Consider the following 27850-nt stretch of genomic DNA (forward strand, 5'->3'; position numbering starts at 1 on the left):
AACTAAAATTTATTCGAAAACGTCTTTTGTATTAGTAAAATAATTTTAGAAAAATATTATTATATATTCTACTTGTCAGTTGGATAAGTCTAATCTATTTTTTCTTCCTCTCCATAGCCATCGGGTACAACAAAGTTCGTTATTGGTGACCTGTATATAGGATTTTCAATCCTTGCTTGCATTTCCTCCTCCATTTCTAGTTTGTCAGCTTCGAATAACTTAAATTCTCTTTGTTCACTTATATATAGTCGAATCTTGTATATTGCAATGCATAATATTCCAATCAATACAATTGACACTCCGACGCTGACTGTTGTATCGAGTGAATTAAAACCAGCCATAACAAACATGTCAGAATGTGGGAAAATGGTAAGAAAAGGTTTGCCGTTAATCTGGCTGTATGTGTATTTGTATTCTTTCACTGTTTCGTCAGCAGTAGTAGGCAATCTTAGGACGCAAACTGATGTTACGTTGAATGATTCTGAAAATATATAAAATAAATTGATAAATATACATATATAATAAAATATATATACGAGAGATGCTAATTTTGCTATATTTCAATGTCAGGACCACCCGTCATTTAGGAGGGCAGGTGAGGGCATTTCCTCACCCTTGAAATTGGGCAGAAAAATGCTTATTATTAAACCCTTTGAGAAGTGAGTTAATTTATATACATTTGTTAATTTGTTAGTACACAGTTAATCATACGAATTTTTATATAATTATTTTTGGTGTTTTTTATTTATTATTATTTTATATTGCATTTAAAGTGAATTATTGCTTTGATTTATTTTACTAATTTATATATTAGTATGTTTAAATAATTTATTTTAACACTACATATTTTTTTGGATTTTTTATATCAATTCAGAAACTCTCAATATTTTTTGTTAAGTTCATTTATTTAATACTCTTTAATTTATTGGTATTATTTTCTATAGAAATCATTCACATTAAATCAAATTAAAAAAAATAATATTTAAATTTAAAGTTTTTTATTTATTATTATTTTATATTTTATATTGCATGTAGAGTGAATTTTTGTTTGATTTATTTTGTTGCTTTTTTGTATTTTTTTCAACGGCAAAATTTTACGTATTTTTTTATAAATATATTATTCGGCTTTTGTGGATTTTTTCATATCAATTCAGAAGCTCTCAATATTTTTATGTTCATTTATTAAATATTTCATACTCTTTAATTTATTAGTATTGATTTCTATAGAAATCATTTTTATTAAATCAAATTTGAAAAAATATTATTTAAATATAATGTTTTTTATTCATTATTTTTTCAGTTATATATGTAAATGTATAACTATCTGGGGCACCGTCAAAACAGTGAAAGATCAACCGCCGTACATGTACGGCGATTACCACTGACTAACCAATTTTTCCCCCTTCCCCCTGAAAAAATCTGAAATAACGTCTCTGATTCTAAACCATAAATTCTCGGGTGATCTCTCTGTAAAAATATAAAAAAACAGACTCGAATCTATCGCAAAATTATTTTTTTAAATATATCATTTCAGTGAAATATATTTTCACAAGTGAAAATATAATTTATCTGGCAGGTGCTTACACATTTTTTCTATACGTAGTAATATATACATGTACATACTAATTCTTATTTATTTACATGGGATTTACAAGTTTTATTCTGGTCGTTGAAAAATGTACCAGAATGACACTCCGCTGCGTTCCAGTCCAACTATGCCATTGGGTGGAATGAGATTTTTTATTTTCTGTACTATTAATTTAAAGAAAATAAGTTTATTGCATTTATATATTATTAACATACCAATAGGAGTATTTTCCAGTTTGTACATCATATCCGAGTTCATCATTTTACATGAATCTTTAGTGCAGTTTTTCGTTACTACGCACTTGACACAATCTTCGTATAACGAACACGCTGGATTCACGCAATTGGCACAAGTCTCGCAATACTTCCCCGTGTATTGTTCATCGTTTATGGTCCAACACTCGCATCCTCCTGTCAAGGCAGAGAGCAACACGTTTAGAACTCATGGTAATGATCACGTAAATCAAATCAACTTACCGCAAGTGCAAGCTCCATGACCAGAGCATTCTGTATTTTCCCAAGGAGCTAAGCAAAGACTTTCTGAACAAGAGCAAGTAGCTCCGAACCAAGATTCGCGACAAGCGCATGTTCCACAAGAACAAGTGCCTCGATTACTACCACCACATGTTGCGTTGGTCGACCTGTAAATAATAAAGAAGTTTTTGTCATACAGCCTAAACATTTTCAATGTGTTATTAATATGCGCTTAAATGCAAGGCGTTATGACTTCCTAGAAATAATATTTACTAGAGATAAATCTTAAGAAATGTTTCTACACATTTTAACCAAAACCGAAAGAAAAAATCTGCACATAATCATCCGCGGAACAGATTATTTCGACTCTCTTTTGGGATGAACAATAAGGCATTTCAGATCACGGAACACAAGAGCAAAGGACGCAAATTGAATCCCTGCGGTACTCTAAGTGAGCGAAATACGCTTCGGAACGTCGATTACTATAGCTAAAATACTGACGGCAGCTACTTTAGTCCCTTGAGAAAAATTTAACAAAATCAAGTTGCTAAATTTTGAAAAAGAAGTTCATGATGAACTTTTTCGAATGCTTTTAAAAATATCGGTATTGTGTACATTGACTTGGGTTTTAAAATCTAGTGATTTTTCGCAGCTTTCGAAAGGCTCAAGAGGTTAGTGACCGTGGAACGACGCGGAAGAAAACCGTGTTTTTGCTCCACTAGTGCTTAGAAATTTTCGTATTTTTTTTATATATTTTACTAATCAAAGCTTTCTTGAAAGAAATCTTTGATTGTCCTAATACTTATTATGCTTAATTTTTTCACAACTCCATTAAATCTTTAGAATACATTGAAGAAATTAAAAAAATATTATTGGCACAACAATTAGAGAAAAATTTTTTTCAGCCTTACAGGGAGTCATTTTATCCGGCCCTTCTTATAGTGCTTCTTATTTACATTTAAAAATAACACATTTTGTCAAACCATATCTTTCTTATCATTGTGTGATAATCCTTTTTCAAAAAATGTTTCGCATGACTGTTTACTTTTAGTATATATTTATTAAGCCGTTTTGCAAATACACAAATCGAGATCGAACATACAAATATTTTCCTTTTTCCTTCTTGAAATATATGTATATGTTATTGCATTTATGTTTTATAAAAAGTGATTTTATTTCACAATTTTGCATCAAAATGGTACTCACATAAAAAAAGAGTGTATTAAAAATCATCATTTGTACAAAGGCGCTTTACGAATCAACCCTAAAAGAGTATATACTGTGTATTTTTAAACAATAACGTCCTGCGAGTCCTAATGTATATTCTATGCTGCATTTTATTTTTTTATATTACAAATCTCCAATGCGTAAAGATGGCCATAATAAAACAATACTACATTCAGACAAGCACTACACTTAAAAATTCTGAACAAATTGTATAGAAATACGTTCATGTAAGACGCAAATTAGCGTTAATTTATTATTCGGTATAATTGTCCAGAATAAACCCATTCACCATTCGTCAAAGCTACAGCGCCAATAATATATAAGACACGACATTAGAATATCATTCATCTAATTAGCAGATTTTATATTGCATTCTAACAATTTAACTTACACATCAACTGGACAGGCAGTACATTGACAATATTTTCCATCAAATCCTACATCGCAATAGCACGTGTCACAAAGACAGTCTCCAACTCCAGAACATGAAAGAACATCTCCAGGTCGCTTGCAATCATCTGTAGTCTTCAAAGCTTCGTATTTTTCAGCGTTACAATCGCAATTATTACCGGACCTTAAAAAAACGATAAATATCTATTTTTACAAGAATAACATGTATTTCTAAACAACTTTAATAGATAACGTTAAATAGATTAGAGTTCACTGGCTAGGCCTTGTACAAATGTCAACATAATATCGATTTAGTACGGATAGAACACAAAGATAAAAAAAAACACCGTGAATACTAAATATAAGGCATGTCTTATAATAAAACAATAAAATGTAATAAGTTATAGTGAATAATTAAAATACTTTTTAGTTTTAAGATATGACAATTCAATTTTATAAAATAATGTTTTATACTAATTGTGTATCACAGTGTTTTATACATAAAAACTACCATCAAGAATCGAAATAATCGCGGACATACAGACATAAGAAATAACTTTAGAAAATAATTCCATACCATCCATCTGAGCAAACGCATTTTCCGCATTCCAAATTAGAATTTTCGGGACACAATTTTTCACCTGCATCTTCACAGTCACAGTCGCATAATAGTTGAACATCTAATAACATGCTTTCTTGTCCGAGTTGCACTTCCGATATCGTTATTTGCTTTTTCTGTACAAATACAAGTATTATAATAAATAATCTTTCATATTAGAGATCATTTAAGGACTCAAAGACGTATTAATTAACATAGACCTAGTTTCTATATATGTAGATACATTTAATCTATAGGCCATAACCTTATCCTAAAAAAAAAGCTCTAGCTTGGAAACAATCACTGAAGATATTTATGATTTTATAGTACAATTAAAGCATAGAAGTGTATGTAGGCAATATGTCACGTCGATATAGTGATTTAGATAATGGCTGAGTTTATTGAGAACTTTAAAACTAGACCAATGTATTATATATAATATTACTGACTTTTTTGTAAACTAACTTTTAAACATTACATCTCGTAACAAGACAAGCTTCCTCTCAGATACCTACAATGTATAAATGAACAATTTTCAAGAATAGTGGAAAGCTTGGAACACTCTGTTTCAAAGCTTTCCATTATTCTTCCACAAATGTTCTTGTCTTGAAGCATATATCAACAATACTTACATAATTTGCTTTATCTTTAGGACAATTGCTCAGAACAATATCCACGTTGAATTTATAAGTCTCTCCGATGGTTACTCCTTCGCACTTTGAAGATTGGACAAATGGACGATAAGGCACTCCGCAATTTGATGAATATATCAATTCAACATCTTCATCCGAATCGTCTTCGAATTTAATGATGTTCACCAAACTTTCATATCCATGCTTCACTAAGTTCAAAATATTGGAACTGTCGTTACTCAGTGTTCCAACAAATACGTAATCGGGAAATATACTTTTTATGTTATTGTAATATGGCACTACCTCTTTGGTAACTGCAAATATCACACTAACCTTAAGAAAATATCATGATTAGTAAAAAGTAGATGTTTTTAAATTTATATTATTATATAAAAAAAATGATATACCTTTTTTTCTAACATAACTCTATACACTTGCTCCAATGAAGGATAATCTAAATATTTTGCAGCTGTATATTCTCCTTTAGAGTTTAAATAGCATTGTTTATCATTTGGTTGAACTGCTCCACCTTAAATACATATCATACTTTATTCTTGCTGTTCTATTTTATAAGTAATTAACAACATTATTACCTAATATTCCATCACCAGCGTAGTGCAAGATTCCATCAGTAGCAAATATAACAATTTTCCTAGACACATCTCTCCAACCAACCTTTTCATTACAGTTCATAACCTGCATCAGAGCCTCCAGACCTCCTTCGGCGTTATCGAGATTTCCAGTAATACTACTGTTCCTAACAGCATCCAAAAAAGTATCCACTGTTTCCGTTAAACTTAACCTGTGACGGTAAGCGTAAGTTGCCTCGCAAGTATCAGATTCTACCAAGCAAGGATTATTGATTCTCTCTTCAGTAGTTGCTGTATAAGGCAATAAAGGCTTATCGGCAAAACTACCAAAGCCCAATCTAAATCAAATAAAAATAAAGTAAATTTAGAACAAATATATATTTGTATGTAATAGTATTTTAAGTTTAATACCTGAAGTTTGTAGTAAGATTTCCTAAGAACGGAGGTAAGTCGTTACGCAGTCCTAACAGTGTATCTTTATCGTCTTTCATACTAAATGTTAAGTCCATCAAATAATAGAGATCGAGTGGAAAATTTTTGGTGGGACGATATTCAAAGGATAACTTTTGAGGTTCAACTAAAATTATATTATTATAAACATACATAAGATATTATATATCTTTATAATGTTTCATCAACCATTCTTAATTTCTTAATTTTAATAAACAAAAAAAACATTAGTGAGCAGCTTCTAGAATCCCTATAAGACTTCTCCGTTTGTGATTTATTTGGATTGTAAGATTATTTATAAATTTGCATAAAAGAGTGAACAATTATAAAAAATATAATTAGATGGTAGCGTTTATTCAAAGAATATTATAGATTGCTTTCTATTTTTGCTTTTGGAAAAGTAAGACAAGTACATCAAAGTTCAATCTGACGAAAAAAGCACGGTTTAGCTACATTTAACCCGTTGGACAATTCGACCTTTGAAAGATGTGCATCAAGCAAATGTCACTTTCTAGAAGCGTGAACATATTTCGTTGGTCGAATAAACGAGTGCAACAATTGGTTGAATGGTCGCTGCATTGTTATGATTCGCCAGAGAGTTTTCTATACATATGATACTTAAAGCCAGTCTCCAATGGACGAATGGCAGACGGCCAGAGAGAGTGAGAGAGGAACTGAGATCAAGGGACATCGCACGACTACCTGACACACATCGACTACGGGACCTCAGAAGACCATCCACTGGACATCATCCCTCCGCCAGCTTCTCCGCCAGTGCTCGGAGAAAAACAATACTTGCCCACAATAGAATTCAATTCAGACTACACAATATGTAAGTATGGGATTCTGCAAGGCAGTGTTATACGGTATATATATATATTATGTCTACTTATTAAATATGATAAGTTGTATGATTTCATGTTAAATATTGTAATGGCGTAATATACTAGTAAAATAGTCACATACATGGCGATAAACCGATTGACACCTTCTGCGGTTTAATTTGTATAGGTTTAGATTTTTTTCTTGATACAATATCGACGAATGGTAAGTCCTCGGTGTATTCCGAATATGGTTCGTTAGCATAGCGTATACTTTTAACTGGACATCCAAAAGAAGACAGCCTTTAAAATATACACAGTTTAATTAATGGTTTAATAAAATACATTCTACAATCAAATGATACTTACTTTTCGAACGAATTACATCTCGAATTACGCTCATTAAATTCTGTATCTGAACACCAAAGGCATTCTTTGGATTTGGTAACACATGAACCACAATTATCTTGCGTTGTACATAAATAATTCACTTCTGAAGGCACTGAAAAAATATGATATCTGTTTATTATAACTAAAATGTACAGTTGAATTAATTTTAGTGAATTCAAAAACTTCAGCATACCTTGTGTGCATGTTTGTGTTATTATTACAGCTATAATAAACAATATAATTTTCCCCATCGCTATTTTAATACTAATGTGATATTTGATAATACTATCTATATATATATAAACCCTCTCGGAACTGATAAAAGTTACTGATAAAATAATAAATATACGCACACCTCTATCGCGTTTTCTACATACAAATGATTTTTTTCAAATTTACTGTGAACTCCACGTGGCAAGTCAAATAGTTAGAGTGAGACTAATTATTTTAAGACCTGTAGTTTTTTGTCTCAAGCTTTTTCCATTTCTCTTTTAACTTATTCACTTAGGGCCCATACGCACTGTCGGCTAGCCGCCGGCGACTAGCCGCCCGGCGACTGTACTTTATATGGTTTTAAATGGGTGCATACGCACGCAGGCGCCGAGTCGCCGGAGCGTCAGGCGCGATCCTGTGCAGGGGTGATGCACAGGCGACTTGCCTGTCGCGGCAACCTATAAAAGCATGGGTTTAGATGAGTGCATTCGCACGAGGAGCGACTTCCGAAGCGACTTATACATCATTCACACAAAATGGCTTCGACACAGAAAAGCTCATCGTAGAAATTGAATCCCGAATCGTTTACAATAATTTTATATGAATATTGATAACGAAAAAAAAATATTGTGAAATAATATGTATAATTATATTATATTATTTCTTGCTTCTCGATTTAAATAAATTTTATTAACATAATACAGATACATTTATAATTGCATTTGGGAAACAAAAAGCGTTTCATACGGGGAAATTCAATATTATATTGAAATTAAAATAATATTTTTTTCTCTTTAAAATTAATATTGCAATTTCTTCGCGAATGTACTACCCGACCTCGAGTCGCTCGGCTTAGCCGCCTAGTCTAGTTACCTACGTTTTTGAGCCGGCGGCTGCTAGTCGCCGGCGGCTAGCCGACAGTGCGTATGGGCCCTTATAATTGTTGAACCAGTAGAGGCAATTTTCTTTCCATGAACTTTCAATCATTGCTAGTGTTTTTTAATACATATACTACTGCTTCCATCTAGTTAGCTATACATCATCTGCAAACATTGTAGATTATTATGTTTTTACTACATCCATAAAATAATTTATACATATGCAACACAAATAACAATGGCCCTCACCTAAGCAATATGTTGTATGGCTATCTCCGTTAGATAATTCTCTTGAAGTCCCGATTAAACTAGTGGTATTATTCCATTACTCCACACACTACCATAGATTTTTCTGTTATTAGATTTTTATTGGTCTTAATTTCTTTACAATTCTTTGTACTGTTAAATACAATAAATACTCTTTATTATTGTTAAATACAGATATAAACAAACTCGTTGGCATGTATCATATCAAGGCCGTAACCATATCGACGCATTCAAAAAAATATTCTTTCGCAGCGTTACTTTCGTGCCTGATACGCTCCTATAACGGTCATGGTATGATTCGGTGTAGTGAGCAGAGACATTAAGTCGGTTTATTTGGCGATGTTATCATTTTATAGAATGCTGTTTTTGGTAATTTTTTAACCGAAATACTCAGCACCAAACTATATATTTATTTCAATGCAATTGACAAAACACATTTTCTTTAAATACCCTGGGACATAAATCGTTCAGTTTGTTGCCTCTTTTTGCAAGTTATTTGTAACTAATTTTAACATAACAATTAAAATTTTCCTGATACATCCCTTTGAAATATTGTTTCTTTGTATGGTTCTATTTTTTTCTTTAATTATATTATTATTTGTTTCTCTTTTTTTACACTTTACTTTATAAAATATATTCTTCTAAATATTATTCCAATTATAATTTATATTGTCAAAGAATTATTATAATATATGTATATGTATTTTTTATAAATGTACATTATTTTTTTATACGTGCATAAACAATGACAAAAAGGCATAGCGTGGTCTCGTTCTATGCTCGATTAAAAATATTTTGCTCTCTCGACAGTTGATTTATTTTATATATATATTATTACCATGTTCCACATTTTTGGTACTTAAGTTAAGATGGTATCAAGGAAAATATTCAATATGTTCACCATAACAAAATCATTCTCTATAGCTTAGAATTATGTTTACTACTCTGAGGCGCATATCAAGTGGTCTTAAATATTACATGAAAGATAAAAGACAAAATTATTTTAAGGTAAAGTGACACTGTATAAATTAAAAAATATGCATATAGTGTTTGTGGAAGAGAAATAATGACTATTACTACATTCATTTAAAATATACGTTTTAAAATGCTATTAGACCTATATGTTCCGATCTAATATTTATTTATTATTATTTATCTATAATTGACATTATGTTTAAATGATTTTATTTAATGGTTATATTTAACGTGTTATGGCCATATTTACAATTTGACAGTTACGACGCTACCTAATCTCTTTAGGCCAAAACTACGCGTTCGTTCAATTTACTACTGTTGAAGCGTTCCATTGTTTTTTTGAAATGCAGACCCAAGACAACACTAAGCTACTAGAATTTTTAGGGCTAGTTGGAAAATTGAAGGTTTTTATATATATTGGCTATAATATAGTTACGAAGCTAATAAATTAAAAGGAAACCCTTCTTTTTTGCTGATAAGAAACTTTATAGCTTAATACAATTTATTCCAGCACGTGAAAAGAACAGGATGGGTAATCAAAGATTTAACCGACTGCGAAACCATATCGGGACACATGTACAGAATGGCTATGATGACATTTTTGTTAAACGACAAAAATATAGATAGAACTAGATGCATGCAACTCGGTTTGTATATATTTTTTACAGTTATTTATTATGTATTTATATACTCTAAATATAAATTGCTTTACTTTTGTTACAGCTTTAGTTCACGATTTAGCCGAAAGTATCGTCGGTGATATAACACCCTTCTGCGGTGTTCCAGTGGCCGAAAAGCACGCCAGAGAAGACGAAGCAATGAAATACATAGCCACTCTCATCGGTTATTCGGGCGAGGAAATTTATAACTTATTCAAAGTAATAATTAGATCGTTATAATTGTCTTGAAATATTATTTTAATATTCTCGATTAATTTCAGGAATACGAAGACAATGCAACACCCGAAGCGAAGTTCGTCAAAGAGTTGGATAAATTTGACGCTGTATTGCAAGCGTTTGAATATGAAAAGAGTGAAGGGACTCCAATGAAATTTCAGGATTTTTTCGATTCGACCAGAGGAACTTTTTCGCATCCGATGATCACAAATTTGCTCGAAGAAGTCAATAAACAACGTAGCATCTTTATTGCACAACATAAAAAACCTAGTGAATAATCTGAATTACATAATTACTTTACTTTAATTTTTAAATTAAATAATTTTGTTGTACAGTGTGTACCTATGGTTTTTATTAAATTAATATTAATTTGCTTGGAAAAATACACTTTAAAGTGAATATATACATGTATCGACCTTCGAAAACTTAAATATTATACCAAATAATAAAGTATTTATGTGAAAGTTCTGTGTACATTTTTTGTTTTTTTATTATTAATTTTAAATTTTATGTAAATTTACATATTTTTATTTGATTAAAGTTTTATATATAAAATAATTGATTTATTCAGTGAGCATATTTTTTGTTATCTCTGCCAAAGATTGATAATACTAGTATGAACAACTTTTAAAAGTAAATATGTTTGCCTTATACAATGATTTTCTTGTACTCCTCAATCTTTCCCTTATTGGATTATTTTTTTTATCTATTTGGTTGACAATTTTTGCAATAAAGATTCATATCTATTCATACTGACGATAGTGTATTACATTTATCTATATTTGGATGATGTTTTTTAAAGTTAAATTGTTGTATTTTAACATGTTTTCAATGTCACAGCATATATGACAACAGTGGTTCTACCGTTGTAGTTTATGACACAGGGTACAAGACAAAAAATATTCTATGTAAGAAATTTTATAATCCTCCGACTCGATCTTGCTGCAGTTTCGCGATAATAACAAAAACAACACACATCCGTGTTTTCGTGCGACGTATACGACTTTATTCTTGTGACTGGGCTCTAGCGCCCGCGAATGTATGTGTGTAAAAATTGGATAATGTGACATTCATTGATGTACACCTACATCATTACTACTACTTCCACTTTTACTCGTTCCATCTTCATACTTCAATAACAAATTTATCCATTGTGGGAGACTACGACATAAAAAAATCTACAACAAAATTCAGTTTGATTGGAAATCAATATAATAATTATATTTTTATTAACACACTATAATTAAAAATTGTGTCACCTGATATATGAATTAAAGATGTTATCAATTATAATGTAACAACACACAATCCAAATAAAAAAAATATGCTAAATCAAAAAGTCAAAATGACAAGAGATACTAAAATACTGAGAAAACACTATGATTCGTTTGCAATGCGAATACAACATTCGACAGCATGCTGCGAATGAAATATAAAGCGAGAGGGGGGAGGATATGCGTGGAATTTCAGGAAACAATTAGATAGGCAACGAGAGCAGCTAATTTTAATTGAAATTTTTGAAGAAAATGAAGAATCTTTTATACTTTCATCCAGACAAACGATTGTAAAAATAAACTGTGATTTATTTATAAGTAATGTAAAGTTTTACATTTTCACATTTTAGGTATTATTGAAAATAAACAAAATACCATAGGTCATAAATAAATATATTATATACAGTGGCGTAGCTATGGTGGGGCAAGGGGGGCGGCACTTGCTTGGGGCGGCATATTTGCGATGGGATCGTCAAGTGTAGTACTTAACCTTAAATGCACTAATATATACCTATATATCCACGAATAGCAAGAGCTTAACAATAACCAATTAATTATTTTAAGAAATGCTGATTTTATGACCATGCAAAAAACGTATAGCGGTGGCAATTTTAAGGATCGCCCCGGGCACCACATACCCTAGCTATGCCACTGATTATATAATGTTACACATCGAAAAATGCATCAAATTCTATTATAACACAAGCTCGCATATTAGAGTTCAAATCGATTCCATCATCATTTATGTTGTCATCCACAACAACTGTAGTGTGAATCTTAAACTCGATAAGCAGACGATAGTATCTGTATTTAGGTTCGACTGAAATATGTCCTTCAAAAATTTTAGGGTTGAAAATCGCTTCAGAGAATTCATACACACCCTAAAAAATAATGCAAAGTATTAAAATTAATATTAAATATAAATTCAAACAATACTCTTACTTTTGGATGCGCACAATGAGGTCCAGACATTGATTCCGAAAATAAAGTCCACGGTCCCAATTCTTTCAAGTATTTTTCACATGTGAAAGCGTAAAATCGTTCTTCTACGTTGTCCCTACAAACCTCTGTTTTTTCTGTACATTTATATAACCGCACAACTACCTGAATATACCACAATAGTTAAAAATATTTTAAAATCATATTCACACCAATTAAACTTACATCTCGATCGGCGTTGTCATTGTCTCTCACAAGATAAAAACCTTTGATTTTTTCATAGTAATTAAGATTCTCGAAAAATGTAATGTTTATTATTTCCACAGGTAAAATACGATCAGGTAAATGGCAATTGTCCACTTTTTTGATATTCACTCTCTAATAATGCAATTTATAGATGTGAAACTAGTAAATACATATTTAAATTACATTAAAACACTTACATATGAATGAATTTGAGACAAGTTCAAAACAATCAGTGCAATGATTCCTTTGAATAATAACGCCATCGTTAACGCAAATGAATTCGCAAATAGAAACGAGGCTTTTAAATTGAAGCTTTATATCTACACAAATGTAATAACGTCATTCAATTTAATATCGTATCTTGTAGAATCGTGAGCAAATTATGTTGCATTAAACTAATGACATACAATACGAAACTTACTCTAGCTTGAATGATTTTTTAAATCAACGGTTGACAATGTAGGCAAGTTCGTTTAATAGTGACTTGTACAGTCACGTAATATGCAGTGTGTGTTTAAATTGGAATGAATATTAAATAAAGTAAGTATTATAAATAATTTATTAAATAATAATAATATAATACAATATTAATTATTTGAATACAGCAACAATTCCGCTATTGATTCTGCTTTCTCACACCATAATTTCTTATTAACATCGACCGGATATCGTCTTACAAATTTACAAGTCATGCATTTCCATTGAACGATAGTTTTGCCTTTTTTACATTTAGTTTTAACCGAGGCCGTCTTTCCAGGCAGCAGTGTGACCTTGCATCTCTTGCATATGTGACGCTTAATATTAGAATCTCTGAAATGTATATAGGTAATATTATATAATTGAACATAAAACGTAAACGATTAACACTTACACTTTAGTCATGGTTTTTTTAGCTAGACAATGTATTAAATTTCCATAATAAGCTGAAATGTTGGTATTTGCTAGGTTATTAGATGCATATTCGGCTAACTAAAAACAACAACGTGGTTAAATATTTTATTTACAATTTTTGATTTGTCAATAAATTTGAAATACCTGTGCTAAATAATTCAGTCGTTGATAAGATTCGTAGCCCTGGCACCTTTTAACTATTTTTGCCATAACATTAAATTGTTTTTTTCGTATTGTTATCAAAATCTGTATTATGAGCAACTGTCAAATTTTATTTGGTAAAATGCTGCCAGAATAAAAAATATTTCGATGTGTAAAAATAAAAAATGAAAATAACATTTATATAATACTAGCATAATTAATAAGAATTGCATAAATTTAATAGTGAAAAAATATTATTTCTTTACTTTACTTACTTCTAAGCTAGCTTAAAAATAATTACATTAAACCTTCACCTGTATACATTTTTTTAATACCAGCAACAATGAAATTATTTCTATTTCTTATAATAAAAATTATATATTGAATGTAGCTTATTATTTTCTAACATATAAAAAACTAAATTATAAAATTATTAAAAACAAAAACGTGTGTTTTTAATAGTTTTATAACTGCAACCATCTACTTTTCGATAATAGTCACTCGATTTTTTTATTTATTTCTAGTCAAATCATTTTGCATTTTTTGTAATATTATATTTATTTACTCTTCTGTTGTAACTTAACAGACGTAAATCCAATACATTACAACGGGGTAAATCTGTACCAATTGAATAAATGGAAATTTGTCCTTCTTTGTCATCCTCGAACAAAAAAAATATTCTTGCAGAAATTGCTCCTGCAGAAATTAATCCTTGTCAAACATTTTTTTTTAAAGTAACTATCTATAATACGTTTATAAATGTTAAGTAATGAGGTTCATTGGAGAAGCGGACGAAGGGAGATAGATTAAAAATACAAATTACGAAAAGATTTATTGATTTGATTGTAATAAACATAAATATTGTAAAAGTAATACATATATGAAAGTATTCTTTAAATTGTAGCAAATGACAAATAATTACTGTAATAACCACTTACCGGGCTAGGTTTTGTTTTCATTTTTCACACGCCTTTGCCATTTGATTTTATTAAACAAGAACATATGAGACAAAAACGGAACGAAAATATATACATGTCAACCATACATACATACATATATAGCTAATGTAATGAAGTCTAGTTTATTAATTTTAATGAAAGCCAATACATATATTGGTTTCTGTTTCAATATAATAGTTTTTGATATCAAAATTTAATTTCTTGTGTATTGATTATATTTCTAATTTGACCACGTTATATTATTTGATAATATTGAATTAAAAATATCTTGAACGGTATATATCTAAATTAATTTACCATATTATATAAAATATACACTTTGCCCATAAAAAACTGATTTTAATTTAAGCCGTTTAGTAATTATAAATTATTCTAGAACTATTTTTATAATGAATACGTGAGAGCAACTATTTTTTGTTATGGCCAACGATTGACATTCGAAGACTAGAACTGTCAAAATGGCGAGAAGAACGAATGGGCTTTTCGTTAATATATGGAACAATATTGTGCTTAGTGTGAGTCGCCCACCAAAAGGATCATTAATAGGCAAGTATATAATATATTGATGAGCTATTCGACGAAGACATTAAACTTCCAGCATTAAAAATCTGATAAAACCCGTAATATTTCAGGCTCAGATTACTTGGGTAACGATTATTATGAAATACCAGCAGATCCTTCACGCGGGAAGCGTAAACCTTCGCGTTGGTTCCAAAACAAAATGGGTGAACAGGGTTTCGATCATGAGAAACCTGCAGAATGGGAATCTTGGCTTAGATTCCGAAGGTAAACACAATATTGGAAAATAGTAGAGAAAAAGCTTATTAATGTTAATTATTTTTTTTAATTTAAAGGAATGATCCGCCAGAAGAAGAAGAAATACAGAAAAACTTGGCCATCAGCCAAATGAAGAAAATTAACGCAGCAGAATTAGAAAATAAATATTTCGACCCTAGCAAAACAGAATCAATGCCGAAACTAATCAAAGGCGCTGAATCATTTCCCAAATACAAAGAATATGAACAGCTTTAAATTAATTTTAGTAATATTATGTTAGAAAAGTTATTTTTCCTCGTTTAATAAAAGATTAGCAATGTTTTAAAATGTTTAATTTGTCTTAAAATTAATATAAATATATTTGCTAATGATATTGAACGTTTTCACAATGTTAATTATATCACAGTCAATAATTGTCTATTTAAATCAATTACATATAAAACACGAAATAAAATATCATTTGGAATGTAATACAGATCAAGTTTAATAAAAATATTTATTCTCCTAATCATCATCGTAACGTCAAGAGTCGCTAGAACTCAAAATAGGAGTTTCCTCTTCGTTTGTTAAGGGTTCACCTGTAAGAACACGGCTTTATATGTTACTATTCATTTTTTTAAATAATAAAGTAATATAAAAAATAGATTATTTACAACAATGTTATCACATTTAGATTTGTTAGTTTAAAAACTGATATAAATGATTTTATTAACAAATGATATAAAATTAAGCCTTGAAATATAACTTTCGCCATAGAAACCCATGAATTTGTTTTGTAATTGAAATTATAGAAAATTTATCGTGACGAAACTGACTATTAGACTTAATAGATAAAACTGCTAAGATTGCCACCACGATTGATCCGCCACAGCACAGCGACACGGCCAATCGGTAAAAATCAGTATCGGCACCTTCGGCTCTGTAAATATTAAATAGAATTTATAAATGTATATTTATTACTTGATATATAAATAGATATACAAATGAGTCTTTTTATATCCGGAAACAGTTCAATTATTTTAAGCTTAAGAAAATTATTCTTACTTATAAATATACCATTTAAAATGTCGAGTACTGGTTGTGACTTAATAGACTACAGATATTGGCAATTAAGATAAAAACTAGTGATCTAGAAGTGCTACTTTTTGATATATACAAATTTCTTAATCTTTTATATTTTGAGTAGTAAGGGTTAAAAAAAATTATTTATATTTCCATGAACTCATTTGTGCGCCTATTATTATGAAAATAATTACAGATGTTCTATTATAATGACAGCTAAACCATTAGCTAACTTATCCGTAAAGCTCATCGATCCATACACAAATGCAGACGTATTAGTCGCATTACCGATCAGATCTGCGGTTAATCCTAAACTAGTGACCAACATTAATGCACCACCAGCGCCTAAAATAATAAAAAAAATATAAACTATTTATTAATAAAAGTTTATCCATGAATACAATAAGAATACTTACCAAATATAATAACGACCAGATAAATTTGATACGATACGTAGCTTGGACCGTTTCCAAAGAACATCCAAATGCATCCAGCGATTGCGATGAGCCCGCCAAGAATATAAGCACCCTAAATGAAAATGCGTATAAGATAATATTTGGATATTATATAATAAACATTTATACACATACTTTTCGGCCTAAAATTCTGTTGATCGGACGCACTAGCAACGATACCACAAACGAAGATAAATACATAACTAGCGGAATATAAGCCAGAGCTACTCCCGGCAAGGCTAAGGTTTTGTGTAGATACAACGGCGTTAATACTTGACTCAAATTAACAAAAAGTCTTGTGCACATATAAATCACTCCAATCTATAAATTAGATTCAATTCAAATGTGCATAATTCATACAAGCGATATTAAGGTACCTTATAAAATCTAACGCTCTTTAACATTTCATAGTGGGAAGTTGGCGCTCTCAAGTTGAGGTTGCTTAATTCGGATTGGATACTCAAGTTTAACGGTTTCGGTTCTTTAAGTAGGTAATGAAACAGTATAGAAGTCAAAGCGCCAAAACTGATTCCAACTGCAACGATTTGATGAAATTTATGCTCATCTTGAGGTCCGATCTGTTGGATATAATTAGCACGTAAATATTAAAAATATCACATAAAAAAAAAAAATTCTGTCATGTGATGTGATGTGTCATTGCAAAAATACAGTTAATACTTATAGCAAAATATTTGTCAATTGTGTCATATGATGATTCATATATAATTTTTTTAACAAACTGCTTCTGATAACAAAGGCGAATGCTCGCATTACCATTGTATATTTAAAATACTGTAAAACAACACACAAGCAAAAGCATACCGTATTACACATGTTATTACTGATTCGTCAATACGATATAATTATTTTCTAAACACACCTGTTGGTCGGTCTCGTTTGTGATATGCAACACGACCCATGTCACGACATATACTAAAACATTGGAGAATACTGTAAAACTATATCTGAAATATTATTAAGAAAATATTAATATAGATATTTATATTTATAAGACAGAGATGTTACGTTAGAAAATACCTGACTGCCGTTAAATGAGTTCTTTCGTGCTCATCAGTAGATAATTCGGGAATGAGCGACAGGTGACTGACTTGAACGGCAGCCCATCCGATTTGAAATATCACGACAAAGGCGCAATAATAGAGCAACTGTGCCCATTTGTGTGAATTCTCACATGTGATGCATTCGGAAAATATGAACGGAAAACTTCCCAATACGCAAATGGTTCCTGCAATTAAAAAATATTTTTCTTACTATCATTTATACCCCCAGCTCCCTATCGAAAAGTCTCTTATCTGAGTATCAATCGTTTTTCATTTTAAAAACTTTTTTTCCTATTGATCAATCAAAACTGCTTTTTAGATATATTATCAGATATAATTTATTAAGTAAGTTGCAAACCAAAATAATTTTAAGATTTATATGTATCGATTTATAATGTTTGGTGGGTCCCTAATTTCTTAAATGTGAATTTTCAAAGTCAGTTTGGGCAAAATATTCAGCTGATTTCATTCAAACGAGTTTTAATGTACATATATAACTTGGAAAGTATATGAGTCACATAGTTAAAAATTCATTTATGAACATTTTAATCAGTAATATTATCACATTTTTAACTCTAACCACTTCATTCAACTCAAACCACGCATTATATTGATAGTATTGTTTTACAAATGATTGTGTAATGTATTATAAAAACGACTATGATTATGCACTAGAAAAAACGGATCAAATATTTTATATATTTACCAAATAAATGCCATATTTTTCTGCGTCCATAGGAAAAAAATGACGTTGGATGTAATGTATCCGAATGGAATCCAACAAACGGAGTAGCAAGAGCGTCGGCCACCTGACCAACTAGCAATATTATCCCAGCTTGTTTTGCCCGAAACCCGAGCACGAATTGAAAATATACTAACAAATACGTGAACCACATAGAGGCGCATATATCATTAAGTATATGACCAAGTCCGTAAACAAATAGTAAACTTTTCGAGACACGTCTCGTAACGGAAGGATTTCGCTCGACTTCCGGCAAATCGCTGGAATTATTTTCCAACGCCATGACTAAAAATACTGATTTGTTATCTAATTACCGTATCCAAAACCACTTTTATGTTCACAAGCGTTTTGTTGGTACGTGGCAATTACGTATTATTTTAAAAGATCAGTTTAACATTAATTAATTGCTTATTTTTAAGTTTATGCTTCATTAATAAAAATATAATAAGTACGCATTTAATATGCGAAAACAAAAAAGCGTGCAACCATTACGAAGCGACAAACGAAACTGTCAGATCTGACGTTAAGCTTTGATTTGATTTTAACAACTCAATTATTGGCCATAAAATAATTTTTAACGAATAAGAGTACAGCATAATTGATTTCTATCAATAAAATAGCCTTTAAATTAAATTACATGTATATAATAATTAAAAATGTACAATTTTAGTTGGCGTTATTTATAAAATATTAAAACAATTGTTAGTATGTATTTAAAAAATACATATTGCTTAAAAAAAGTGATAAAAAAGACCACTGTGAAAGCCTATACATATATGTAATCATTCAAAACTTAGTAGCACTTTGGTAACACTGACAAGACTGCGGCGGAGGGCAGAACGTTGTATTAATGGATTTCGACAGATATACCACGGCCGGTATTGTCTCGTTCATCACAATTAAATAACGCGTGAACCATATTCTTTTAAATAAAATACTACTGGAGCAGCTCAATCTGTGTCTAATTGCAATCCATCATCATTTGGACCATTTTGGTCCTATATACCTATTTTATCAAACTTATGTGTAATCTTGGGTAGTCTTAAGAAAAACGCCAAAGAAGTCGGGAGTAATTTTCAAATAAAAAGTATTAGGCTGAGGTACAATGTGTCTGAGTATAACTTTGTTGATTATTATTTATAAAGTTCATATTTTTCAAAATATCTTAGTAACACATATAAGTACAAAAACTGATAAAAATACGAAGAAAAAAATATAATAAATAAACCTGTATTAAAAATGCTTTATCACTGACATAAAAACCCGATTTGGAAACACGCTGCAGCACAAGAGATGCTGTCATAGTTATTCATCGAGTACTAGACACGAAATTTGTCAGAAGATCCAGAAATGCCATTTAACCCTTTCACTGAGATTGATATTTTTGCGCGCTATTTCAAAATTTGCTAAAATTTGGGGGATCATTTATTTAAGCCATAAGTTATTTAAATAATATTTCAATTAATTAAAGTTGTTTTTAACTTTATATTACACAAAAAAACATATTACAAGCCTCAATGGCTGATGACTCTTTTATGTGCCCAATGCATACTGGCGACTTTATTGATGACTTTTATCATCCGCGTTAAAGGGTTATAACTGGATGCGATGAAACACAATAAAATATTTTGAATTTCAATCTCATTGTTTTTCTAAATTTCTAGAACGCTATTTAAAAAAAGTCGAGATAAAATCGATTGCAAGATTTGCACGATTGCAAATTTTTTAATACTAAAAGACTTAAAAAAAAGTATGGATTTTTGCTGGACATTGAAACTTTTTCAAAGACAGATAAAAATAAACTGCTTCAAAATTGCACAATTTTAAAAAATATATACAACACAGACATCGATGGATTTAATTTTTCACTGAAATCGAAGACTAAAATGGTGCTTACTACTCGTAATCAAGTATTATCTAAAACTCATTTGGATAATCTTACTCTTATTGTATCATATGCGGATGATATATTCACAAATTTTTCATTTAACTGCTGCAATATCAATAGCAAATTGTGAGCGACCATTCAGTTTAAAAGTCAAGTTAAAGCTTATTTTGATATTTTTGGGAACTTCAATGGGAGAAGATCGTCATAGTAATTTGGCTCTTCTTGGCATTAAAAAATAAACATTAAAAAACATTGATTTCGATTATGTGATTGATCAGTTTGCATCATCAACATCAAGAAAAATCAATCTATCATAAACTGTATATTATATTTTGGAAAAATGTTTGTTTATTTTGGATCGACGTATCGACAATATTAAACTATAACAAAAACTCGTTGAGAAGGTTTATTAGTGATGAACATTTAAAAGCAGTGTTAAGAATTTCAACAACAAAATTTATCCCAGACATCCAAAAAATGATCAGTGATGTTAAACAATTTCACTTTTGCCATTACATTTTGATATGTATAAAAGTTGTATATTTTGGAAAATATATTCTTTTAAATTTCATTCGCCTCTTTAAATTTAGTTTTATATTAGATTTAAGTATTGATAATAAATTTAATATTCTTCAAGATTCTTCTTAATTGAAAAAAAATATTTTTAAAATAAATCCAATTTACGTATATATATTTTATGTGAATTTAAGCCTTTTTATTAGTTACATTTGCATACACATTACAAACTTTTAATACCATTTGTTAAACGATTACTTTTTCTTTTGTTTAAAATTTTACATATATCGTTATGAATATAAGAATTTTACATACGAAAAAAGTGGGATACTTCTTCAGAATTAGGAAATCCTGGTAATTTTTTTGGTTTAATTGAAAATTAATGTAAATATCATTCTTTCAATAAATTGTATTACTATTTTATTAGCAATTGTGTGTGTTGTTGTAACGATTTAATCTATATTGGTCGTTTTTTCTCACCTATTGTTTTCCACAATATTAAAATTGAACTTTCTAAAAAAATTAATGTTCTTTAAAATTTGATTTTGGAAATTTTTGGCTCAATGAAAAATTAAACTTATTAAAAATTTATAGTTATATATGTAAATATTATTCTTTCAATTGCATTTTATACGTTTTACATATTTTGTATAATTTTTAATTCATCCTGATGTTTTATGAGAAATGTTCATTTTGATAAATATCCGATAATGTTAATTTTTTTTAAGTTTTGGTTTAAAAATTTATAAGATAACCCTTAACTTAAAAAATAGGCATTTTTTTGATGTGGCTCGTGACCAACTTTTTTTTCCCAAGGCAGCCAAAATGTTAGTCCACCCCTGACCTAGAGCAATCACTACCTAAAAATACTGAGAAAAAACAGGCAAACATATTTTTTTGGCGTGATATGGCTCGGACGTTATTTCTCTCAATATAATAAATTGTGGGGAGGATGATTTATGTCATATTGCTGGCCTTTTATACTTACTCATTACTACTTGTTTTATTTTTGAGCTAAAATATTTGACCAATTACGTTGAAGATGAATCTGCCTATATCTTTGTTATCACTTATATGTGCTCTTCACTAAGGCGGCTTCCATAAATTATGTCACAGGTTTGGGGGGAGGAAAGGGTCAGGGGGTCTTTTAAAAATGTGACATTACGAATTTGAATTTATTTATAAGGAAGCCTAATAATTAATATAAGAAAACATTATAAAAACTAATATTTATTTTAATAATTACACAATAAAAATAATACAATCACTCAGGAATCGAATAAGAATTGTCCCATGCTGGACCGTTTATTTTCCGAAGTATTCCACGAAGCACCCTTCCAGGACCAACTTCATACGTTTTTGGAAAGTAAGAGTCTTTTGGTCTTTTATAAAATTTGTGCATCAATTGTTCCCATCTGACTGGTTTTACAATCTAAAAATTAACAAAATTAACAACAGGAAAAGAATTGTACATTATTAATATTTACCTGCATTGGAAGAATCGATTTTATAAAACCGGGCTTTGAGTACTGCTTACAATTTACTGCCGTATAAGTCGCAACAGCTGGTTCATTCACATAACAAGCCTGCAAAGCTTCTGCCAACGGTTGCACTGCAGATTCCATATACTCTGTATGAAATGCGCCCGATACGTTTAAAGGTTTCGTTTTTTTGATGGCATAATCACTGGCTCTGTTCGTTATAAACTTGAGAGCCTAAATTTGCAATAGTTATATTAATGAATTGTTTTATATGATTTAATTATTATTAATTTGCTCAACAAACCTCCAGATGCCCAGATAAAACGACACATTGTGGAAAAAGGTAATTAGCAATTTTACAAATTGGATTTTTTATATTTTTTTTTATACAATATTCTTCTGCTTCATAGCATACGCTTTTAATGTTAGTTTCTGGAGAACAAAATACAGTCATCATCCCACCGGGGTTTTCTTTACTAGCTGCTTCCATTGCTAAAGCGCGCACATTAACTAATTTTAAACCTACAAAAAGCCATTATTTCAATATAAATATTTAACTGTTATATTATATATATATATCTTATTAATAAATACCGTCTTCTAATTTTATAGCTCCGCTGAATATCAAAGCTGTTAATTCTCCTAAAGAAAATCCACCAGTTGCCGTGCACGATGGTAAAACTGAAGGACGAATATCTTGCAAGTGTTGTACGGCCGCTAAGCTAGCGACGACTATGGAAATTTGGCTGTATTTATCATTATCTTCTTTCTTCGGTAAGTTGCGCAGATCGACACTAAAATAAAGCATTGAGAGCATATGCATAAAAGAGAGACAACACATAAATTTCAAGTATAATTACCCGGCAATTTCGTTCGCACAACTGTATAGATCTTGCGTGTTTGGGTATTTACACATGTGCGCTCCCATTTGATTAAACTGCGATCCTTGTCCAGGAAACAAAATAATAGAGGTCTCTCTCGGGTCAATTTCATCCGATATTTCATCTTCTTCTTGGCCCTGAATTACAGGATACGGTTGTGTGGACCATTCTTTATTATATCGATCGTTAAAGCTAGCGGCGTTATCCAGTAAGCCTTTTAAAGGAGATTCTATTTTGGCATCTTTAGAATAAGTTCTAAACGCCGTCGACGGAAAACGATTGACTAATCTTGAGACGCATTTTAAAGCAGACATTTTATGTGATCAAATACTGAAAAACACATAATAATTGCCAATAAATGATAAAACCTATATACTTTTAAATATATTTACTTACACAATCTCGTGTGTATTTATCAAACTTGCGGCACGATATAACCTATAAAATGCCGTCAAAACAACTGTCAAAGGAAATGTTGCTCGTTACTTCGAATCCTTAATCTCGTTATAACGAATACCTTAATTCATTTTTAATTTACTACTAATTATAAAAAATATATTTATATGCCACTCACATTATATAAATTTTAATTATTTACATTCATTTTTACTTTTATTTACCACTTTGTATCTGCTTTATTTTAACTCGCAAAATAACTATTTATGCATAAGTATTTTACGATTAATCTAGTATAAGTACTATATTTAAGTAGATATTATTGTAATTAGCATAGTTAATGTTTGAAAAATAATATTCTGTAGCATCCGAAAATTATATATTATTGTGAAACATTAGCTAATAATTTGATACTACGGTTGAACTTTATATCACTTTTCTGTAATTCAAATATTTATATTTGTATCGTGTTTCATTTTATTAGCTATTTTTTTATTTATTTTTAGTATTGTACCCATACATATCATTATTTTTACTACATGTATATTTTCTTAATATATATATACATTCATACATCCAGATTGTTTTTTCAAGCTTTTGAAATTTTTTATTAATTTTAAGCCTCCTTTGTTTTTAAGTGATGAAACATTTAAGAGTTTTGTACATAAAATATATAGACTAAAATTCAATGGTTGCAAAATAAGGCAAATGATGTAGCATTCTGATTTATTTGATACATACTTAGCAAAACATTTGTTATGACCAATATGCCTCAACCAAACCAAGCGGGAGTTTATCTCTCCTTCTTATACCCCTAGTGTCCGTGATGTGCAGACTCGGGGCAAGACTATTTGTTGGTAAACATTTAGAAAGACAAAATAAAATATTTAAGCCATGTATTTTGCTTGTCCTTTAAACGCTATAATATTTCAATCCCGCGAGGGTCAATGTCGCACGTCACAAAAAAATAAAGCCCTGACAAAACAAAGCTTTATTTGTTAATAATAATTAAACTTCAAAACTAAAATCTATCAACTATTTCTGAAATACTGGCGTGGGAAAGTCTATAATTTGTGTTTACAAAATGTGTTTATCCTAAAAAAAAGTTACGCAGATGTGCACTAATTGATAAAGGTACACTCATTGAGAAGCGCCACCACTTTGCAACAGCTATTTCTACATTTTGTATTTAAATAGTATTGAAATTAAGCTGAAACGGCTTCAATTGCTAATTTAATTTGTAATTGATTTACTGACTGTTATATTCTGCACAAAAAAACTGGGGATAAAATAATAACTTTTTTTGCGCTACACCTGTTATATATCTCATAATTGCTGATACACGGAATAAGGATAATAGTGTCCTTTTAGTAATTGAATGGCACATCAAAAAATAAAGAAATCATCACACATATACATACATATATCCCTTTACATAAGCGACGCTTTTTAGACTAGAAAAATCAATTTTGAACCGTATTATGTGTAATAAATGCGCTATTTTATTTTCTTGTCTAGAAAAATTCCGAATCTATACCCAAAACATTTTTTTATAGATTTCACTTCGGTGAAATCATATCGGAATACGTTTTCGACGGTAGATGTATATTTTTACCTGTGAAAATAGAATTTAGCTGTCAAGTGTAGTAAAATTATATGATTTCAACTTTTCCATAAGTAATAATATATACATTTACATACTATAATCATTATTTATTTATATGCGATGTATAAATGTTATAGTAAATGTTTATTTTACAGTGAAGTTACATTTTCACTAATGAAGTCCAAATACATTTTTACCGGTAGATTTTTATTTCTACTAGCGAAAATATAATTTAACTAATAGGCGCTAAAATGTCTATGAAGCTCAATTTGACAATTGCGACAAACCAAATTTTGCTTAATAGAAGGGAGCAAAAACAATTATCACATCCAAGAAGTCAAAAATCCACGTCAAAAGCAATAAAATCGTGTCGGCGCCGTTGCAGTGCTCGACTGCGACGGTGCCGACACAATTTTATTGCTTTTGACGTGAATTTTTTACTTCTGAGAAGAGATAATTGTTTTTTGCACCCTCCTATTGGTCAAAATTCGTTTTAGATATGCTTCATTCGAATACAAAAAGTCTCAATATGAACGCTAGATAACCAAGAGTTTTCACTACGAAAGCTACGGCACGATTTTAGTGCTTTTGGCGTGGATTTTAAGCAAGGACCACCTTGAATTTGGCCTGAAATTGCATGTCATTTAATGGAATTCTATGAATTCTATGCAATGTATTAAAAAAATGACCATTGACTGTCCAAATTCCTATCCCCCTCTGGAAAATTCTGAGATAACGTATCTGGCTCAATAATAGTAAACTCATTGAGAGGCGTCACCATCTTATACAAGTTGCTTCTCGTCGACTCATTTAGCTGTTAATTAGTGTTGCCAGTTGTGAAATGATATACATGTTTTGATTTCGTATTTGAAATATGTAATAGCTAAAAAATAAATAAACATGCTTTATTTCATTGATGTATAGAACATGACAGCTAACTATCCGTACAATGTGTATGTGTATGCGAACAGCTGTTCAGGGCGCGAGATGTAAATAGTGAACCGATCGACCGGCGCGGCGCTCAGTGAGACGGCAGCGGCCGTCCGATCCGGCTATTATTTTCATTGTCGTCGCTTGCTCTCGCTAAATGAAAACATGAACGCTTTTCCACGCCGTACGCATATCTCCTGATAAAACCAGACAAGACAAGACACACGGGAGCGACTCCGCGTCATACCACACGCACAACTTCAACTTTCACAACACAATTTGACGTTTACAAGGTAGATATGAAACGCCGGCGATGTGTTTTCATGTTTATGATAATTGAAAAAATAATTAAAATGCGTTTTTTGCGCAACGTCTGCATCCATAAATGACTCATAGACAATAAATTTTGACATTTCGAAACAAACGTCATAACTCAATTTTAAGCAATTGTCTATGATATTTGGCCATGAACGATTGAATGCTTAGCAATAATAAATATAAATTTAAATTGATGATTAAAAATTATTATTTTTAAATAACATAAAAATTAAATTTTAAAATAAAAATTAAGAATTATTTTGCGTTATACACTGCTTTGCCTGAGTATTTATATTGTATATTATGATATAATTCCTCATTTTAATTATTTTTTGATTTGTTCAATTGTACTTGATTTGATTAAACATAGTTATTTTAGGGAATTTATAGTGATTTATAGAAGTAAATATTGTAAAATAAAATGGTCAATACTTGAAACAATTTAAAACATTTTTACAAAATCTAACCAGTAGAGACAGAGAGAATCAGGTAGATTTCTGTGTTTAAAAACATATTTTTCGTTTGCAATCAGTCTCAATTGCCCCATTTTAATAATACTATACCACCTACCACAAAGTATTTATGTAAAAATGTAATATGTGCTTATATTATACTTATTTATATTTATTCCTAATAATGAATAAAATATATATCTTCAATGAAAATAATATATATGTATGTATGTATTTAAGTACAAGAAATATACTTTTCAAATAAAGAGTAAAAAAACTATGTATTGTTAACATGTAAAAAAATAATATTCAAATTTTAACCATATATTACAAGCTTTTAGTACTTTCACCAAATATTATATACTTTTAGTACTTTTTAAAGTTTTGAAACTATTTATTTCAATTAATTTGTTGTAAATGTTTCAGTTTTTGTCCAGAAGTTGTAAA

At 30.1% G+C, this 27850-nt stretch overlaps 7 protein-coding genes across 11 annotated transcripts in view; 3 read left to right on the top strand and 4 right to left on the bottom strand.

Moving 5' to 3' along the window:
- Positions 1–15: 15 nt before the first annotated feature.
- Itgbn (Integrin betanu subunit) lies at positions 16–7410 on the bottom strand. Its single transcript, XM_088186072.1, has 12 exons — positions 7353–7410; positions 7139–7271; positions 6915–7072; positions 5910–6075; positions 5502–5836; positions 5316–5437; positions 4909–5241; positions 4256–4413; positions 3680–3862; positions 2065–2228; positions 1804–1998; positions 16–481 (listed from the first exon to the last, which is right to left on the bottom strand). The coding sequence occupies exons 1-12, from the start codon at positions 7408–7410 to the stop codon at positions 90–92; spliced, it is 2397 nt and encodes a 798-aa protein (XP_088042198.1). The 3' UTR covers positions 16–89.
- A 2324-nt stretch (positions 7411–9734) lies between these two features.
- LOC148235260 (5'-deoxynucleotidase HDDC2-like) lies at positions 9735–10862 on the top strand. Its single transcript, XM_088185578.1, has 4 exons — positions 9735–9896; positions 10004–10139; positions 10216–10370; positions 10433–10862. Exons 1-4 carry the CDS (start codon positions 9837–9839, stop codon positions 10664–10666), a joined length of 585 nt encoding a protein of 194 aa, XP_088041704.1. The 5' UTR covers positions 9735–9836; the 3' UTR covers positions 10667–10862.
- A 2530-nt stretch (positions 10863–13392) lies between these two features.
- On the bottom strand, positions 13393–14027 carry Rpp21 (ribonuclease P protein subunit Rpp21). Its single transcript, XM_088186269.1, has 3 exons — positions 13883–14027; positions 13719–13816; positions 13393–13657 (listed from the first exon to the last, which is right to left on the bottom strand). Exons 1-3 carry the CDS (start codon positions 13946–13948, stop codon positions 13435–13437), a joined length of 387 nt encoding a protein of 128 aa, XP_088042395.1. The 5' UTR covers positions 13949–14027; the 3' UTR covers positions 13393–13434.
- Positions 14028–15229: 1202 nt separating this feature from the next.
- LOC148235262 (NADH dehydrogenase [ubiquinone] 1 alpha subcomplex assembly factor 2) lies at positions 15230–15936 on the top strand. Its single transcript, XM_088185925.1, has 3 exons — positions 15230–15384; positions 15471–15624; positions 15693–15936. Exons 1-3 carry the CDS (start codon positions 15297–15299, stop codon positions 15868–15870), a joined length of 420 nt encoding a protein of 139 aa, XP_088042051.1. The 5' UTR covers positions 15230–15296; the 3' UTR covers positions 15871–15936.
- Positions 15931–19445, bottom strand: LOC148235263 (major facilitator superfamily domain-containing protein 12-like). 2 transcript variants are annotated; one of them, XM_088185924.1, is made up of 9 exons: positions 18900–19445; positions 18171–18378; positions 18013–18097; positions 17510–17710; positions 17268–17453; positions 17094–17205; positions 16872–17022; positions 16431–16534; positions 15931–16193 (listed from the first exon to the last, which is right to left on the bottom strand). In XM_088185924.1, the coding sequence occupies exons 1-9, from the start codon at positions 19216–19218 to the stop codon at positions 16138–16140; spliced, it is 1422 nt and encodes a 473-aa protein (XP_088042050.1). In that variant the 5' UTR covers positions 19219–19445; the 3' UTR covers positions 15931–16137. The 2 variants fall into 2 exon arrangements, with proteins under 2 accessions (XP_088042050.1, XP_088042049.1); XM_088185923.1 differs by lacking the exon at positions 15931–16193 and having other exon boundaries at positions 16200–16534.
- Positions 19446–22556: 3111 nt separating this feature from the next.
- Positions 22557–24216, bottom strand: beg (malonyl-CoA-acyl carrier protein transacylase beg). Its single transcript, XM_088185478.1, has 6 exons — positions 24098–24216; positions 23681–24031; positions 23415–23614; positions 23125–23342; positions 22827–23054; positions 22557–22771 (listed from the first exon to the last, which is right to left on the bottom strand). The coding sequence occupies exons 2-6, from the start codon at positions 24013–24015 to the stop codon at positions 22604–22606; spliced, it is 1149 nt and encodes a 382-aa protein (XP_088041604.1). The 5' UTR covers positions 24016–24031; positions 24098–24216; the 3' UTR covers positions 22557–22603.
- A 2483-nt stretch (positions 24217–26699) lies between these two features.
- LOC148235265 (cytosolic carboxypeptidase 1-like) overlaps positions 26700–27850 on the top strand; it is an 89850-nt gene continuing 88699 nt past the window's right edge. For 3 of the 4 annotated variants that reach the window (XM_088186014.1, XM_088186013.1, XM_088186015.1), the window contains exon 1: positions 26700–26926. The gene's annotated coding sequence lies outside the window, so the exon portion shown is untranslated. The remainder of the gene's footprint in view (positions 26927–27850) is intronic. The other variant, XM_088186016.1, reaches the window with a different exon arrangement.

Source organism: Plectrocnemia conspersa, unplaced genomic scaffold (assembly GCF_051122295.1).
Source record: "Plectrocnemia conspersa isolate PC_06_02 unplaced genomic scaffold, ASM5112229v1 ptg000005l, whole genome shotgun sequence".
NCBI lineage: Eukaryota > Metazoa > Arthropoda > Insecta > Trichoptera > Polycentropodidae > Plectrocnemia > Plectrocnemia conspersa.

Excerpts from the sequence above, each read along its gene's own strand:
- Itgbn (XM_088186072.1), bottom strand. The coding sequence starts at position 7,410 with ATGGGGAAAATTATATTGTTTATTATAGCTGTAATAATAACACAAACA. Across the intron at positions 7,272-7,352 it reads AACACAAACATGCACACAAG|TGCCTTCAGAAGTGAATTAT; the intron begins GTATGCTGAAGT and ends ATATTTTTTCAG. Across the intron at positions 5,242-5,315 it reads GAGTTATGTTAGAAAAAAAG|GTTAGTGTGATATTTGCAGT; the intron begins GTATATCATTTT and ends TATTTTCTTAAG.
- LOC148235260 (XM_088185578.1), top strand. The coding sequence starts at position 9,837 with ATGCAGACCCAAGACAACACTAAGCTACTAGAATTTTTAGGGCTAGTT. Across the intron at positions 10,140-10,215 it reads AACTAGATGCATGCAACTCG|CTTTAGTTCACGATTTAGCC; the intron begins GTTTGTATATAT and ends CTTTTGTTACAG. Across the intron at positions 10,371-10,432 it reads AAATTTATAACTTATTCAAA|GAATACGAAGACAATGCAAC; the intron begins GTAATAATTAGA and ends GATTAATTTCAG.
- Rpp21 (XM_088186269.1), bottom strand. The coding sequence starts at position 13,948 with ATGGCAAAAATAGTTAAAAGGTGCCAGGGCTACGAATCTTATCAACGA. Across the intron at positions 13,817-13,882 it reads GACTGAATTATTTAGCACAG|TTAGCCGAATATGCATCTAA; the intron begins GTATTTCAAATT and ends TGTTGTTTTTAG. Across the intron at positions 13,658-13,718 it reads AAAAAAACCATGACTAAAGT|AGATTCTAATATTAAGCGTC; the intron begins GTAAGTGTTAAT and ends TATACATTTCAG.
- LOC148235262 (XM_088185925.1), top strand. The coding sequence starts at position 15,297 with ATGGCGAGAAGAACGAATGGGCTTTTCGTTAATATATGGAACAATATT. Across the intron at positions 15,385-15,470 it reads ACCAAAAGGATCATTAATAG|GCTCAGATTACTTGGGTAAC; the intron begins GCAAGTATATAA and ends GTAATATTTCAG. Across the intron at positions 15,625-15,692 it reads TCTTGGCTTAGATTCCGAAG|GAATGATCCGCCAGAAGAAG; the intron begins GTAAACACAATA and ends TTTAATTTAAAG.
- LOC148235263 (XM_088185923.1), bottom strand. The coding sequence starts at position 19,218 with ATGGCGTTGGAAAATAATTCCAGCGATTTGCCGGAAGTCGAGCGAAAT. Across the intron at positions 17,206-17,267 it reads ACAGAATTTTAGGCCGAAAA|GGTGCTTATATTCTTGGCGG; the intron begins GTATGTGTATAA and ends ATTTTCATTTAG. Across the intron at positions 16,535-16,871 it reads GTCATTATAATAGAACATCT|AGCCGAAGGTGCCGATACTG; the intron begins GTAATTATTTTC and ends TAATATTTACAG.
- beg (XM_088185478.1), bottom strand. The coding sequence starts at position 24,015 with ATGTCTGCTTTAAAATGCGTCTCAAGATTAGTCAATCGTTTTCCGTCG. Across the intron at positions 23,615-23,680 it reads TGTGCGAACGAAATTGCCGG|TGTCGATCTGCGCAACTTAC; the intron begins GTAATTATACTT and ends GCTTTATTTTAG. Across the intron at positions 22,772-22,826 it reads AATCGATTCTTCCAATGCAG|ATTGTAAAACCAGTCAGATG; the intron begins GTAAATATTAAT and ends GTTAATTTTTAG.